This window comes from Pomacea canaliculata, linkage group LG4, assembly GCF_003073045.1.
Source record: "Pomacea canaliculata isolate SZHN2017 linkage group LG4, ASM307304v1, whole genome shotgun sequence".
Lineage (NCBI taxonomy): Eukaryota > Metazoa > Mollusca > Gastropoda > Architaenioglossa > Ampullariidae > Pomacea > Pomacea canaliculata.
In genome coordinates, this window is record NC_037593.1 from 5,346,579 (window position 1) to 5,362,934 (window position 16,356).

General features: G+C 43.1%; 1 protein-coding gene across 2 annotated transcripts in view; it reads left to right on the top strand.

Moving 5' to 3' along the window:
- Positions 1-16,356, top strand: part of LOC112562299 (septin-2-like) — a 37,316-nt gene that overhangs the window by 10,572 nt on the left and 10,388 nt on the right. The window contains exons 1-5 of one of the 2 annotated variants that reach the window (XM_025235464.1): positions 3,302-3,544; positions 14,794-14,887; positions 15,086-15,172; positions 15,491-15,614; positions 16,070-16,204. In XM_025235464.1, coding sequence (XP_025091249.1) covers positions 3,419-3,544; positions 14,794-14,887; positions 15,086-15,172; positions 15,491-15,614; positions 16,070-16,204 — 566 coding nt within the window. In that variant the 5' untranslated portion in view covers positions 3,302-3,418. Of the gene's footprint in view, positions 1-3,301; positions 3,545-14,793; positions 14,888-15,085; positions 15,173-15,490; positions 15,615-16,069; positions 16,205-16,356 lie in introns of those variants that run through there. The other variant, XM_025235465.1, reaches the window with a different exon arrangement.

The following is a 16,356-nucleotide window of genomic DNA, read 5'->3' on the forward strand; positions in this document are numbered from 1 at the left end:
GCGCGCAACGCTCAGCTGTTTGTCTTGATGTGTGCCCTCGGCACTTCCTCCAAACCAGATGTTCATGCCATCGCGCACGCGCACGCACATACCCACATACACTTTTTTTTACCCCTCTATTTCACCCCAGTTGGCATAAACGTGCTAGTTCATCGCATGGCGTCGATGTTTTGGGAAACATTTGCTTTTCAAATGTTTGAGCTATCGCATCACTATCACTTAACATATTTTTCGAAAGCAGATTATCTTCATATAAGCTAAATTAACACTCATTTGGAGGACATCATAAGGTGGAAGAAGGTTTTTGGAGAACAGTTCCTGATTTTTTATGTCTGTGGCATTTTGCTCCAAAAACTGTAAAAAAATGGAGCTTGCCAGTTTTAAATTTCTAAGGTTGTGTATCATGGGTTTGCGATTGCAAATCAATCTATCAGTAAATCCTAGCCATATTAACTTTTAAAATTCTTTCATCACTTATTTGAACAGAACATATCTCGAAAGGAACAAACTCCAGGACTGAGCAGGGACAAGAGATTTTCTCAACAGCATACATGTTGCTCAATATGTGACTATTTTTGACAAGTTGAACATGACTGTCATATCAAATGTGTGCGGATTTGCCTTAGTCACATACATAGCAAGAAAACTCGATAGTCAGTCCACCATACACGCGGATCATCAGCTTATCAAGACAAGCACAATCGTCACCCAGCGATCAGGACAGATAATTCATCATCTAGCTGCCGAGATAGCAGCCGCCATTTCTGGAACTGCCACATACCACCAAATGGCAGGAATTAGATGGAAAAAATAAAAACAGCAAAGCAACAAGCGACATTTCCTCTAAAAGGTTCCTCTACTGCACACCTGGTATAGGATGGAGACTTTTCCTCTCCCCTCCCCTCACCACACCCTCGGTTCACACAAACAGGTGTGTGTGTGGAGGAGAGAGGTCGGACATTGTTATGAAGGGTGCCAAAGGCAAGACCACTGCAGAGCAGATAAAGCGATGGAGGCCATCCCGTAGTCACGGCCTGACGTTGGCGCCAGGTAGCAGACAGGTTACCTGAGGCTGCACGATGTGGGGCATCAATGCCACCCGGTTGTGAGAATCTAAAATAGCAGCCAGGGAGGTTCTGTGGAGCAGCAGACCAGAGACGGATTGAGAGGCCCATGACGTCACGGTGGGGCGGCAGAAATTTTGAAATACGACTTCAAAGTGCTATAACAAATGTGGGGCAGAAATAGAATTTTATTAATCGAAGTTTACAAATATGTTGTATATTCAGATGTGTATTTATTCAACTCTGTAAGTTCTGGAAAGTGGAAAAATCCCGAGACAAGCACTCGGGTAGAGGGAGCGTTAGGCTGTCATGGGGAGAGAAGCCTTGTCAGTTCTGCTTTCCTTATCGTCAAGAATAGGCTCCCTTGCTACACCCGCGTTTTCAAGGTACATGAGGGGAAAAAAATCATACTGTAAACATATTCTAAAGAGTGGTAAGATGTGCCTGGAAGAGTGTCTCAAAACTCAGTCGCTGGCGCATGTCAGAATGTACATTGCACGGCGCTGCTTAGCAAGAACATGCAGAACAAAAGAATGATTATAAGAGATGGAGGTGGTGCATATCAATATCTAATTTTAAAAGATGTGAGTCTTTTATTTTGTTTTAGACTTAACACATACGTAGTTTTGGCGTGGAGGTTCCATGTTTACTGATTACGGTGCCGCGCGTTGTTGGAATCTCGCAGAATCTCGGTCGTTTTTCAAGAATAAGAGCGAAAGCATTGTTTTAGCTGTCAAGAGGGTGTGTCGTTGATGGTGATCTTTTTCACCTTGATTGTTTCTGTGATATCCCAAATGAATACAGTTGAAAAAATAAAAAAGGTAGAAAGGTATTTAAAAATGCTAAGGGGAAGAGTTTTTCCTTCTGTTCCTTCCTAAACACAGTTGGTATATCAATGCTGTTATTCATTTAAAAACAACTACATAACCTTCCATCATGTTGTCTTTCCACCTCAGCTCTCTAGCTCAACGCGTACGCGCAGTTGGCCTCTTGTTGTCATCACATTTCTCCCACACTCTCTCTCTCCGACCCTCCCCATGTACCCTCCATCCTCTTTCTCCATCTTCCTTCTCCTATCTTCTTGCCTCTCTCCCCTTTGAGTGCGCGCTCGTGCATATACATAGCCTGCGGTCTTCAAAGCTTTTTGTGAAAATGTGGTTGAACATACTCTCCTGCATTAACGCTGTTTGATGTCTGCCCCAAACGAGTCCCCGCCCATGTTATTAGACAGCACACAAGCCACTAGACAATACACTGTTCTACAAAACCGAAATCCATTATGTGTCTCGGCTAGTTTCTTTAATTAAAAGGAAGTACTCGAGTCGGCCACTTCTCGCATATTTGCAAAGGATTTCTGGGGAGCAGTTCGGGAAGTCGGGACATCACTCAGGCGATTGACAAGGAGGTTAACAGACAATAATAACAAATACTGTTGATGTGAAGATTTGTGCTATGGCTTAGTTGGCTGATGTTGATTTTTTTATTTTAACATTCAGTGCTCTGGACTAATCTTTTCTTCGCTGTAATCAAGTGTCGTACATAAATACGAACACATCCTCTTGTAACATGAGAGTAAATTATCCTACAAAGTAAAATAATTACATGTATTAAAGAAGTCAGTATAAAATATCACACAGCGAAGTATTTTGCTGATATAGAGAAAAGCATATAAAATATGCAAATAATTGTTTCAGACAGATCTTCAGTTACAGGATGTAATACTCTATTTTATTAAACCAACCCTAGCGGATCGAATCGTACATACGCAATACACAACATGTGAGGTTGTTGTCTGAAAACACTTTATGAGAATGCGCAAGACAAACGAGGTTTTAAAATAAAAAAGCATTTTATGACTGCGAGTCATACTTCATAAAGCAGGGGGAAAACCCTCACGAAGGAAGGAGGAAAAGCTTTCTTCCCTATCTTAAGGCGCATGGTGCAGGGAATGGAGTGGGAGGGGGAAGCACTTTTCAATGGAGTTTGCTTTTCATTTGCCGCTGTTGGTGTCTGTTGGGCAAAAACTGGGGGCTGCATGTAATCTTTTGTGTTCATTTTGCTCCCCTACGCAAGTCGACAGCAAAATAAAGCAGGTGTCGCAACACATACAGTTCGCAGACACTACTCCTCCCTCCCTGCTCCCCGCCAATACTCCCCCTCCGTCCCGTTGCGGTGCAGCACTACTTGCACCATGTTTGTTTATTGAATAAGTGCAGCTGTGTTGCTGTGCTGCTCGCCCCGTTTCGAAATAGTCGACTCGTCTGAACTCACTGGAGCAGGTCAGTGGCTTTGAGTGCGACAGAGCGCGCGGCGGAGACTATAGACTTGTGTGAAGCTTCTATGAAGCTGTGAACATGGAGAACTCTACCAACATCGCTACCTTAGAGAGTGGACAGTCGCAGCAGTTGCTCGTTCCATCTACACCATTGAGCCGACGACGACTGACCAGGAAGATATCGTACACCCCTGCAAATTACAAGGTAGGGTGGTGTATTGTAAACAGAAGTTTTCAGTGTATCCGTCATCAATTTCACCCTTTTCAAGTTACTCTCCCATTAACAGGAGTTGACAAATAGATGTATATATATCATTACTACGATCGAGGCACTTGAGTTTGCTACTGAAGTCGATATTTCACGTGTGTGTGTGTCAAAGGTCTCCCATGCGCACCTGTTGTCGTCGATTACCTCGTACACCGTACCTTGACACAGAGAAATGCCAGTAAAGGACGACATGCAGGATGGCTGTGTTTGTAAACACGTACAGTATTTGCGACCTAATTAGTTAATAGATGAAGAGAGCTTTGTTTCACGGACATGCCAGTCAAGGAAAGTAGTTCTGGACAGTTTGAATTTTGTTGTGACATGTGCTTGTACATAACGAAAGGTAAGCGCGATGTGCCCTCGTGTTATCTGCATGGTGAGAACACAGGTGCGCAGTACGATGATCGCCGTTAAGAGCGTGAACCGTTGGCACGCAACGCGTGCGACTGTCCTGATTGCAACGGTCGTTCTGCCACATTTTCTTTGAGTGGGATTTAGTCAATATTCCCACGAATATTTCTTCAGGTAGCTGTATAAGGTTACCCTGGGCAGGAACATTCTCTTGGCACCTCGCCTCAAGCGATTTTGAACATACTGGAAAAAATTATCACATGGTTTGTATGTGACATCTTACGCGGACTGTAAATAAAATTAAGTCCGTCAAGGGTGCCTACTCTCTCCCATCCTTTTTAACATCTTCCTTGAAAAAATCATGCAGGACACCCTCCACAACCACCTTACCTCAATCTCCATTGGTGGCAGACCCCTGTGCAACCTCCGCTTTGCAGATGACATTGACCTCATGGCAGGCAGTAACAACGAACTTCAGGATTTGACGGACAGACTCTCCAGGCGAGCGGGGGCCTATGGCATGGAAATAAGCTCAGAAAAAAGCAAAGTAATGATTATTTCCACCACCGACAGCAGCAGCAACATCGTCATGAACGGCCAGAAACTGGAGGAGGTCAACAGCTTCAAGTATTTGGGTGCCACCCTGACTAGAGATGGTTGCTGTACAGCAGAGATCCGTATCAGGATTGGTATGGCAACATCCGCAATGTCCAGGCTGGATAGGATCTGGCGAAGCAACTCAATCAGCTTCAGTACCAAGCACAGGCTGTACAAGTCCCTCGTAGTGTCAATCCTACTCTACGGCTGCGAGACTTGGACGCTGCTTGCCGCAACGGAAAAGAAACTCCAGGCCTTTGAGAACAAGTGCTTGAGAAGGCTGCTCCGCATCTCGTACCGCGAACATAAGACCAACGCATACGTACGGAGCACCGTAACCTCTCTCGTGGGCCCACATGAGCCCCTTCTGGCAACAGTGAAGCGGCGCAAGCTCGCCTGGTTCGGTCACGTCACCCGCCACAACACCCTGTCCAAGACGATCCTACAAGGAACCCTCGAAGGGAGCCGTCGTCGTGGTCGTCCGAGGAAAAGCTGGGTCACCAACATTAAAGAATGGACCGAACGCGAGATGCCAGACCTGCTCTCATCTGCTCAAGACAGGACCGGGTGGAAAATTCTGTCTGTTGCTGCTGCCGGACGGTCCCCCCTACGCCCGGACCGGGCATGGGACTGACCTGACCTGACCTGAAATAAAATTAACGACTTGTATTTATTTAAGGCAAACATTACTATAGACTTTTACATAAAAGTTTTACATTTCATGCATACTTCAGGTATGTCGATTGTCCCTTTGGGAACCTTGCCCTCCCCCTTTAACTTTCAGCTGTCATCTGCGATGGGGAATCTAGTTCTTCCTTCCTGTGTATGCAATCTACTTGTCACAGTTTCCCAATTTCGGGCAGAGAGAGAGAATGGGGTGGGGAGGAGGAGAAAGCGAGCTTGTATACCAAGAGAGGGTAGTGTTCCTAAAATGACATTCCAGATCGGGATTATTTCATGTACTTGTCCTGACAGCCAGCTGATGACAAGTGCTCACAGGTTGCAAAAACATTTTGTGCAAACTGACTGACAATCAGCTGCATGTTGCCGCATCCCAGCCTTTCTCTCCCACCCGGCTAACAACACGGGGCAGCCTTCCTCCGCGACACTTCAACTAAGGAGCCGACAGTTTACTTTGGAATCACCAGGCAATTGCCAAAGTGCAAGACGAAGCAGCTCTTTGAATTTCTTCTTTAAGCATTTGATCTCTCGTCCTTTTTCTAATTTTTAAAAATAATATTTACTGACGACTTACGTCGAGAAACCAGCAAAAGGATTCGACGGGAGGCAGGCACTAACCGATGCTTGAAAGTTTTGTGGTTTCGTGACCTTTCTAAATGCTTGTGACATTTACTAGCAGCCTGTGGCTCACAAAACGAGCTGTCCGGTCGGTTTAAGACGTTGAGCGAGTTAATTTGTGAAGTTAAAGGGGATGTCGCTGAGAGTTATACACTTAAAACTGTCTTTACGTTTTCCTGAGGAAGTATTTAGACGTGTATTGTTCACGACCGTTGACTGAAACTGTAATTACCGCGTTTGTGTATGACGATAACCACATGTTGGTACAGACAGTGAAAGGGGGAAGGGGATTGTCTGATGTAAACGAGTTTGCTTCTCCCAGGCGTGACTGTCGGGTTGGCCATGTTTGTTGTTATTGTTGCTGAATAATGCGCTTTGTTTCTCAGGAGATGGCCTTGGACAGTTTCGTGTCTGCTTGAGCTAGAGTTTCATCACTGTCGGTAGGCTTCTATATCCGGTCCGTATATTTAATGTATGTTTACTGGGCTCTTTGCAGCTCAGCTTTAACGCGAAGCTGTGGACTGGGGTAGGCACTGCTACACCTTCTGTCGCAACTACCTCTCACTACGTAGCAAGTGTATAAAAAACAAGAAAAAAAAAAAAATAAGAGGACAAATTCTCGGTTACCGAGACTACGAATGATGCTTTTGGTGGGAGTAGGCAAGCTGATTGTGATAATTTTTCTTCACAAGTTTTTCCTCGGCACGTACATACATTCTTCATCGTCGGGTGTCTTTATTCGGTCAGCTGATCTACAGACAAAAATAAACGTCGGCACACCTTGGGCACGCGAATGGCGTGCGCGCACCGAGTGGCCTGCTCCTTCCGGAGGAGAGCAATAGACCCAAGTCCAGTTTTGCATCCTGTGGCTTCTAAGGGTTAGTCAGGAGAGTGGGTTTAACATGACTCATATTGAAGGGGAAATATGTCATCAAACACTATCTTGGCCACCCACCTTTCCTAAGTTATATGACAAACATGCTGAGTGAGTGTGTTTATGGTTGTTGTACGTTTTACACACCGAAAGTTATTAAAGGGGAAGGAGTATCATCAGGACGGCGAACTCGTGACTCAATGGAGATGGTGTCTTGTTCAGTCTATGCTCCCTGTCTCAGTAAGCAAACAATATACGAACTGCTCATCTCTGGATAATGTTTTCCCAGCATTGTATTTAAACGACTATATTAGTTAGCTCAAATCCCGTCCATACACCACCCAACACTTTCAAGACTTCTTATCATGACTAAAACAGTGCCCCGTGCAGCCTTTAATCGGTGAGTACGGGAAAGCCGGTAAGCTGCCTTGTTTGTGGTGTTTCCTTCCCGCTGTGAGGAGCACAGACTTCAGGTCCGTGGTGCAGCTTCTACACTGTGTACTTACTTATTCAAACAGCAAGTGACCAGCACGTGCGGTCGTCTGAAGGAGCCTCAGTCCTGATCACCAGCGGAAGATGATTCACTGTCTCTGTATGAAGCCGCGTGCGTGAGTTTTACACTCGACCTCGAAATCAGACACACGACAAATGGTGGATTGAGAGACTTCAGTGTACAGAAGGGGGGCTTAGTACCACTTGATAATTAAGAGGTGAAATATGTACGGGATTTACTATAAATACCACACAATGTATGCTTGTTGGCCGATATCATAATGCTCGTTTTATTATAAGACTGGAGTGTCTCAAGCTTGTCATTAAAATGTACTCATGTTAATTCTCGATGCAATGATTAATGGCTGCCTTGAAATATTGTAGCAGCATCTCCTTGGTCGCTTTGAAGTACATTGAAACTGTACCTTGTTATGTGTATTCGCTGTTCTCCCTCATTAGTAGCATTGTAAATATGGCTTGCTGGTTTTTTTTAAGGGATAAAGGGTGGTGGTGGCGGTGGTGAACATACCGGCACACTCAGGTGCACTTGGCCTGAGGTTTTAGCTCTCTCCTCTCTTTAGTTCACGTTCTCTTTTTCTCTCTCGTTCACTCATTCGTTTAAAGAGAAGGTAGAGGGGACAGAGATCCACCCACTCCAACCTGTTAAAAAGAAATATAAACCGCTTTTGATGGATGAGTGTAAAAAACAATCGTCAACGCTCCGAAAGCCCTTCTTCTGCCTTCCGTTCCCCACCAACCTCCCACCTCTAGCCCTAATCTCCTCTTTCACACAACTGCAACTCGTCGTTAGCAGCCTGTCATTGACGGAGGAGGGGCTGGTGTATGACATCTTAGAGTGCTATGGTGTTTTATTAAACTGAGACAACCTGCTCGTCATTCATTTGTTGTCGCGCTGGGCACTGTGGCTGATGGAGCAACAGGCGAGCTTAACCCCCAGAGGTATACGGTACCCCGAGGTCAAAGGTGCTGAGCTACTAAACGTCAGTTTCTTCACCTGTGGCGTTTCAGTTACGAAGAGAGACAATGGCCTACTCTTGGGGTGACATGGGAGGTGACATCCGCTCGTTCATCCCCAGGTTCACATCGCTTCAGAATGTAACCGACTGTGTGGTGAAAATTGAGAGTGAATGACCTTCTTAGGTCCGAACTTTACTGCTTTGACTACCGGTTGATTACAGCAGTCTTGTAATGTCACAGACAACAGGTGTGCACAGGTGTAGAGAGAGGGGGAGCGGAAGATTGTTTGAAGTTTATAGCTTCAGAGAGAGTAGACGGCAGTGTGAAGTGTGTGGCGAACCTCGATTTATTAAAGGCCAGCCTGAGTAAAAAATTAAGCTAAACATTAGCTGGCGGATTAATACAACAAAGCAATATTTATTAGTCTCCAAACTGGTGTGTGTGGCTTGGATTTGACTTTGCAGGAACTAAAAACAAAAGAGAGGCCGGCTGTCTGTTGGGTAAAGACCACTACATCACCCTCCCTGTAAAACAGTTGCGTTTGATTTTAGCAACAACTCAGCTGTTACTAAATATAGCTTTATTGGCGGCACTTTCCGTACCAACAATATTCTTTATTTCCAACATAAGGGGGACGCCGGAGGGAACTGTTCCTTTCACAGTCGGCTTCGCTCAGACCTTATAGCCCTGCAGGCAGATAATTAAAGGCGTTCTCAGTTACGCACCCCGTGAATAAAAAGATGGTCTTCTTGCCTGCTGTACCCGGTTCACCGAGTGTTCAGGTTCTGTTTCTGACAGCTTGAGTAGCAGAAAGAATATGAAGCGCCGCCTTGTTGAGGAGGGATAAAGGAAGGACAGATTGAACGTGGGGGCGCTGGAGATAAAAACGAAATTGCGAGAAAGCACTGAAACGGGAGGAAAAGGGATTGTGGGACGGGAAAAGGGAGATTTTCCTGTTGTAATTCCTCTTGCAGCAGTGAGATCCTATTACCTACAGACTATGTATCAATAGGTTACATGCACACACGGACATTTCGCGCGCACACACACAAACACACACACGCACACTTTAAAAGATGAAGGGAAGCAGCATATTTTTTAATGTCATGTCCATGTGCTTTACCAAGAGGCTCTCTCACACACACACACGCACGCGCGCACATGAAGTACAAAAATTAACATTGTGCAGTGTACATTCAAATGTTCTGGCCTCTCTTTGAGTACATACTAGTGAAGGGTGGAGAACCGAGAAAGTTGGCAACAGTTAATATCTACGGCCAACCAGGGCTAAAAGACAGACGATGAAAGAACTCTTCCGTGTATTATGGGTGTATACATATACCGGATAGTGTTGCTAACGAAGACGATATATATTTTCGCGTACACCTGTATCAAACTGCCGTTAACAGAGAAGTCTTTGTTTTTCAACCGCCAGTTTTTTACTCTCCACCTCTCAAAAGCTGTTTATGGCACTCAAAAGTCACGAATGGCCAGTCAAGGATGATAGCAATAATAAAAACTGCTGTGCACCCGACACCCCGTGTGTTCAGTGGCAGATTTTCTCACGCAGACGGCGTGCTGGGTTCTCACAAGAAGTGAACTTCACCCGTCCTCTAAATTCTCGCTTTCTTGAGTACATTCATTAATATTGCCTTTATAGCTTTCATCATCGCCTCCTTATAGTTATCATTTTAACTAATCTGACATGAAACTTGTTTGGCAAAAATTTGTTTGTAATTTCCTTGTTTTTCTCAAAGCGTAGAAATGAAGTATTAATTTCCCACAAATTTTAACATTCCCAGTATTTAAACTGTTCATTGATGGACTCCAGGAAACAATTGTCTGGGTTTTTTTTCTCTCAAGATTAAAAAGTCTTTAAGAGTCTTCTTTTTAGTAGGCATTGTTGATTTACATACCATTGTTATGATCGTCCCATAAAAGTCTGTCATAGTCGCATGTTTAACAATATCCGGTTGAAGAACTTGAAAAAGCTTTCCGTTTAGCACGCTCAGATCCAAGCCACCGCAACAAACTTTAAAGTCAAATCATCTGTGGGAGGAAGAGAAGGAGGGAGGGAAGGCTTTGTCAACGAATGTGACCATGGCATCATGGTTTCAAAATCAAACCGGGAAATACTGCTTCAAAGCCACCACGAATTTACATCGCCACAAAGTTCGTAGCCCTCACGAAGTAAGGATTGAACCCTGGAATAGAACCGTGGGATTAATGCAAGTTCTTTCCCTTACGAAGGGGGCAGTGGCTGTTACTTCACACGTGTACCCACCCCCTCGCTGTATTCTGTTAAATATGAATGCCGTTAAAAAATAAGGTTTGCAAGAAAAACTTTAACATCTCTGCAAACGAGCATGCAAAAACCAGAGAGTGGAGCAGGAAAGGTTGGCTAGCGGAGCAATGGACTTGGTGTCGTCAAAGGTCATAACGCAAATCGCAGGACGGGCACAACCCTGTTGCTTTCTGTGAAAGTCGCTTCCGAGAGCAGCCTTTGCCTCCCTCATCCCCACCCTCCATCCAGGGGCGGGATGGGTCTGACTGACCTTCATAAAATGTCAGCTGTTGATGGGCAGTTTGCTTTTTGTCGCACCTTTAAAAATGGTGTGAAGGTTGAGTGGCATTCTCTGTCCGTGTGTGTCACGTGATAAGCTGCAATGAAAGTATTTTTGCATTCACACTAGTCATGTATATTGAAGATTTTATCAGCAAATCAACCACATTCATTATACCACAACCGCAACCAGTAGTATTTTTTTTTAAAAGAGGAGTTACAGCATTTTGCAATTAAAACTAGGTCAGTACAGCGTCGGCACTTTATTCCGACCGTTCCTATTCAAATCAGTTGAAGGGGCTCTGTCGATCTGTGCCGTTCACACACAGCGGGGTTCTTGTGAGTATGGGGTTATGTGAAGTGCATGCCTGTGTGTGTGTGCGCGCGCGCATTAAAGCACCATGTAAGTCACCTGAGCGAGCGAGCAGGACCTATATTTGGAGAGAGAGAATGATGGCTGACCGGAATCAAGATTGCCATGTCTTGGCTAAAATCTTAACGATAGACGTTCTTTGTGCTGACACAGTAGCCGTCTGTTTTCAATCAGATTTTTTTTTTCTCTCTCTCTCTCTGAGACATGGCCTGGACCTGTTGCTGTGAACATAGTGGAGGGGGAATCATGTCATACACAGGAAGGGAAGGGTTGGCGAAAGACGCTACTCCCTACCTTCTTACAACCATTAAATAAAATTGTAAAAAAAAAAATTTAGAAACCACTTTCATTTGAAATGTACTAAAAGGGGTAAAACGTTTTTTCCTACAGTCTCTGGATTTTTTAAATACATGTAACTTAAAACATAAAAGTGTGATGGGCCCCAGAGTGTTTGAAGTTCCAAGAGTCAGGAAAAAGGAAGGTTTTGCGGAAGAAAGACAATATTACGGATCCATCTGAATCCCCAATCTTTTTGCGAGACACAAAAAAATTAAACACCGGTTAGAAAGGCATAACGGGATAAAAACATATATTAACAGTTGCCTGAATTTGGATCACGATGGCTGATCAGATGAAGGTCACTTTAAAGATGTTCTGCCGGAAAACATCGTGATGCTTCCGGGAAGAAAGATCTTACGAGGGCGCTACCACCAGCAACCTGCCTACATACATGCATGACGTCAGCGGCCGATCCTCGCTAGCTCAGTCACTCCCTCACACTATACAGTCGTTAGTATGCTGAAACAAGTACACATGCCCGAACACAAACATGCCAGCGCTCTCTATCACATGCACACACACCTGCACACTTCGTTTAGAATTGATTATTGTTGTTCTTAGCTGGGCTGGATTAACACTGGCTTAGCTTGGAGGGGCAGCTGTATCGCAGACGCATTTGGTTTGCATTTTCTTTGTTGTTATTCTTTTCTATCATTTTAAATTGTTAAGTGTGGATGAAAGTTTTACAAACCTAGAAGCTCAGCCGAGTGAAAAGAAACCAGGATGGTTGTGGACTGGTGGTGTTGGTGGTTGGAGGAGAGGAGGAGGTATAGTAAAAAAAAAAAAGGTAAGCGCTGTGCACTTAAATGCCTCGACAGCAGGCGTTTCGTGCTGACCTCGGGTTAGAAATGTGAGCTCTAGATTTGATGTTTCGACCTGTTTAGCTAGCCAAGTCTTTTCCTCAGCGATCTACGCTTTATCCTGTTCCGCCCCAACCTGGAAAAACTAAAGAATTTTTTAGACAAATATAGACTGGCACTAAACTTTAATAGCTGCCGCAACTCACAAAAAAACTGTGGCACAATACACTTTCACTAAGTGCATCAGTAGTAAAAATTTAGCCACCCAAACTCTAGACAAAAGATATAACTGGATAAAAAGAGTAATTATATACACCCACAGGAAAGAGACATCAAACCCTCTAAAATCAAGACTAAAAAAAGTAAAAATTAGACTCGGTAGACCTAATCACTAACAGGAAAACAACACAAACAAAATAGACAACACCGGCGGCATCACATGACAGCGATCGACCCCCTCCCTAAAAAAAAAAATCCCCCACCCTCATAGTGCGATATCACCGCGTGGTGGAAACACTTTCCTTCCAAAATCAACAACAACTGGACAGAGCAAGTTCAAGGCGCCTGTCCAGTGCACACTGACCTTTGCCTCCGCGAAACAGTCGAATAATGGACGTGGACTGCTGTCTGTCTGCCGAGACCAACGCTTGAGAAGTTCTCCGCTGTTAGTCTCGGCGAGCCTAAACAAAGAATGTGACTAAACCGGAAGCTTTGTAGTATCATGCCTCGTTTTATGGGGGGGGGGGGGGGAAATAGTCTGCCAGCAGTCCAGTAATACAAGTTCGTGGTCGACTGGTCGATGTATACGTCTGTCACGTACATTCTGTTGTGAAATTAGGAAATGCTGGATACTTAAAAATCAACACTTTTTTGAAAAACAAGATCGAAGAAAAATAAATGTTTTAAGCATAATTTTGTTTATTGACCAACAGGGAACACGGGAGATTAAACATGCAGTCTTCCTGTGCTGGACTTATAGCGCTATTTATATTTGGCACACCTTACATGATCGATAGTTTGGGCGAGTTACACGTGCCCACAGTAGTTGTTAGTCTATTTTAATTAACAAGTACAACTATTAATTTTCTTTGAAATGAAACGTTTTGAAATTACATGCAGTGTCTCGGTGACGAGGTGGGGCGGGAGGTGAGATTGGCGGTGGTGTGATGGATATGGGCCATATGGCGGCTGGAGTAGGGACGATCGACAGCTATTCGTAGAGGGTCTTTGGATCGAGGGTTCACAGAGGCCGCATTTGATGCACATTACCGGCGGCTATAGTGAAGTATTTGACCTGTGGCCCGTCTTTGCGATGTAAACTGTTTGTTCTGAAACTTGTTTAAAGCAGGCTCAAACAGCTTTTAAGGCAGCCTTTTCACGTTTTCAACTCTACAATGCAGGGCTACTCTCTAACCTTTCCATTTTCTAAAGGTGCCTGTATATAAATTAATCCCCCGAAAAGAAGATGTGTGTGAGGGGGAAGGGGAGTCGGCATTGCCGCACCTGGCAGTTCTGTTTACGCTGTCAGCAAGAAATTGCACATGTTTATTAATATGCTCGTAAATCTTTGCAATTGAGGCATTTTGTTAAGATTAAGAGGGAAGCGGTTCGTATATGCACACAGCTGTCATGCAGAGTCTAGGAAAGAGTCAACTGAAGGATGATAGTCCGGGGTGGGGGGGTGGAGATGAGTGTGAACACAATCTGGATAGCTTTCAATGCATTCTACCATGAAATGTAGATAACCATTAAAAAAAGGTTTTCATTTTATTACTTTTATTTCTATCCATTATACTTAATTCTTGTTTGATTTATGTGTAACCTTAGCAGACCGATTTGAGCTGTCAGGAGCTTTCAGTTTGTACTTATTCTGTATAATCACCATTTTGAAAGTTGTATTTATTCATACAATTTTGCTTCAATTGGTGAGCAACTTTGTATTTGAGATTTAAACATAGAACAACAGTGAAACCACCAAAGCCTTTGAAACTTTTAGGAATAAAAGGGAGAGAGCAACTTATATATCTAGCTGTCCTTTAGAACAGTAGTATATATTTCACCACATAAAGCTTGGAGGTAATCAGTGTAGTGGGAAACACATATGGTTTAAAGCTTTTCACTATATTTCTTATGTAAACCACCACCCTCCAAAAAGGCTTATTTATAATTCACAGGAAATACAAAAGGCAGTACTGAGGTCATAGTAAAATCACTAAGGGTAATGTCAAACAAATAAATCTACAAGCACACACCAGATGTTTTGCCAAGCAGGTTCATATCATGTAAAAGAGTCATGCATATTTTGATTTGCATTTTTTCACTCTGTTTATTATACCCACACTTTTGTGTGTTTGTTTATGTCTGTGTTTGGAAATTTTGTGTGTGTGAGAACGAGAGATGACATGTGGATGCAAATGCTAGATTTCTGAAAATTCTCTGCTGAGAATGCATGGCTTCTGTTAAAATACTTAAATTTCTATCCCTGCCTTGATGGATGTGTTCTTTGTGGCTTTGTTTCAGGATGAAGATGAATACATTGGATTTGCCACCTTACCAGACCAGGTGCACAGAAAAGCTGTGCGTCGTGGTTTTGACTTCACACTCATGGTGGTTGGTGAGTACATGATCATAAAACTGATTAATCAATAATTACTAGTGTCAGCACCAAGGCAACACCAACACTAATCGAACGCTTCAGGTCATTAACCACTTCTGTCACATTTCTACACTAACAGTGATTTTTCTATCATTTGCAGACATTGATTATTTTTTACTTGTTTATTTCATTCTTTTTGTCGTGAATTTGTTGCAGGAGAATCTGGGCTTGGGAAATCAACCCTCATTAACAGTCTTTTCTTGACAGAACTGTATAAAGATCGGAAAATACCTTCTGTAGAAGGTATGTAGTCGACTAAACAAACCAAAAAAAAAAAAAAACCCCAAAAACAAAAGATGGTGAAAAGAATAGAGGCAAAGCCAAGTGCAAATTAAAGTTATTTGGGACTAGGTTCCTTTTGATCATTCTAAGAATCTATATTTATAATTATTCAAATTAGACTAAAAAAGTTCATTTTGATTGGGCTGAATTTAAAACTGTTGATGCAGAGACCACATCTTTATCAAAATGCTTCTTGCATGACTACTATTCACCATATTGTATATCACTGGTTGTAAACTATGTCTGTTGATATGCAACCAACTTATGGGGACTGTGCAGAACTAGTTCACAGAACTGTGGCTATTGAAAAGAAGCAGTTGGAGATTGAGGAGAAAGGTGTAAGAGTCAAGTTGACCATTGTTGACACTCCAGGTTTCAATGATGCTGTCAATGCAGAGGAAAGGTTTGTGACACTAACGCATTCTGATAAAGGAGAAACTAAAATGCTAGACCTCAGTGATTACTTCAGTTGCATTGCGCTGATAAAAAATAAAAGTTCAGGGATGGCACTTTTGTAGGAACAGAGAGGAAGTCCTGTATGCCTGTGGTTGGAGTTGGTTGGGGGTCTCCCTTTGCATACAAACTTAAGGAAAGGTGAACATAGTACAACAGCTGTGAGACCAAAATGGCCTTTGAAAATGTTAGGCCTAAAAGGGAAAGCTCACTTGTTTCACTTTTGTCTGTAAATGAAGATTATGAAACCCATAGCATGGAAACCTTCTCCCCCACTTCCCTGAGAGAAAGATATGTTTGTACTATGTTATGTGTTCCAAGAAAATATTTATTGGTTTTCTTTACATGAGCAATGATTTTTGTTAAACATTTTGAATGAATAATATTTTGCTGTACATTTCACAGTTGGAAGTCAGTGGTGGATTATGTAGACCAGCAATTTCAACAGTACTATCAAGATGAGACTGGATTAAATCGCCGAAACATTGTCGACAACCGTGTTCATTGCTGTCTTTACTTCATTTCTCCATATGGCCATGGGTCAGTGAATTATGTGCACATTGACTATATTTTCTGCATGTTTATGTGTGTCTCTCTGCATGTAATGGTACAAAAATAATAATGATGAAGGCATCCTGTTTAAAATCAAGTGTTCTAAATTTTAACAATAATACAGAAAATGATGAATAATG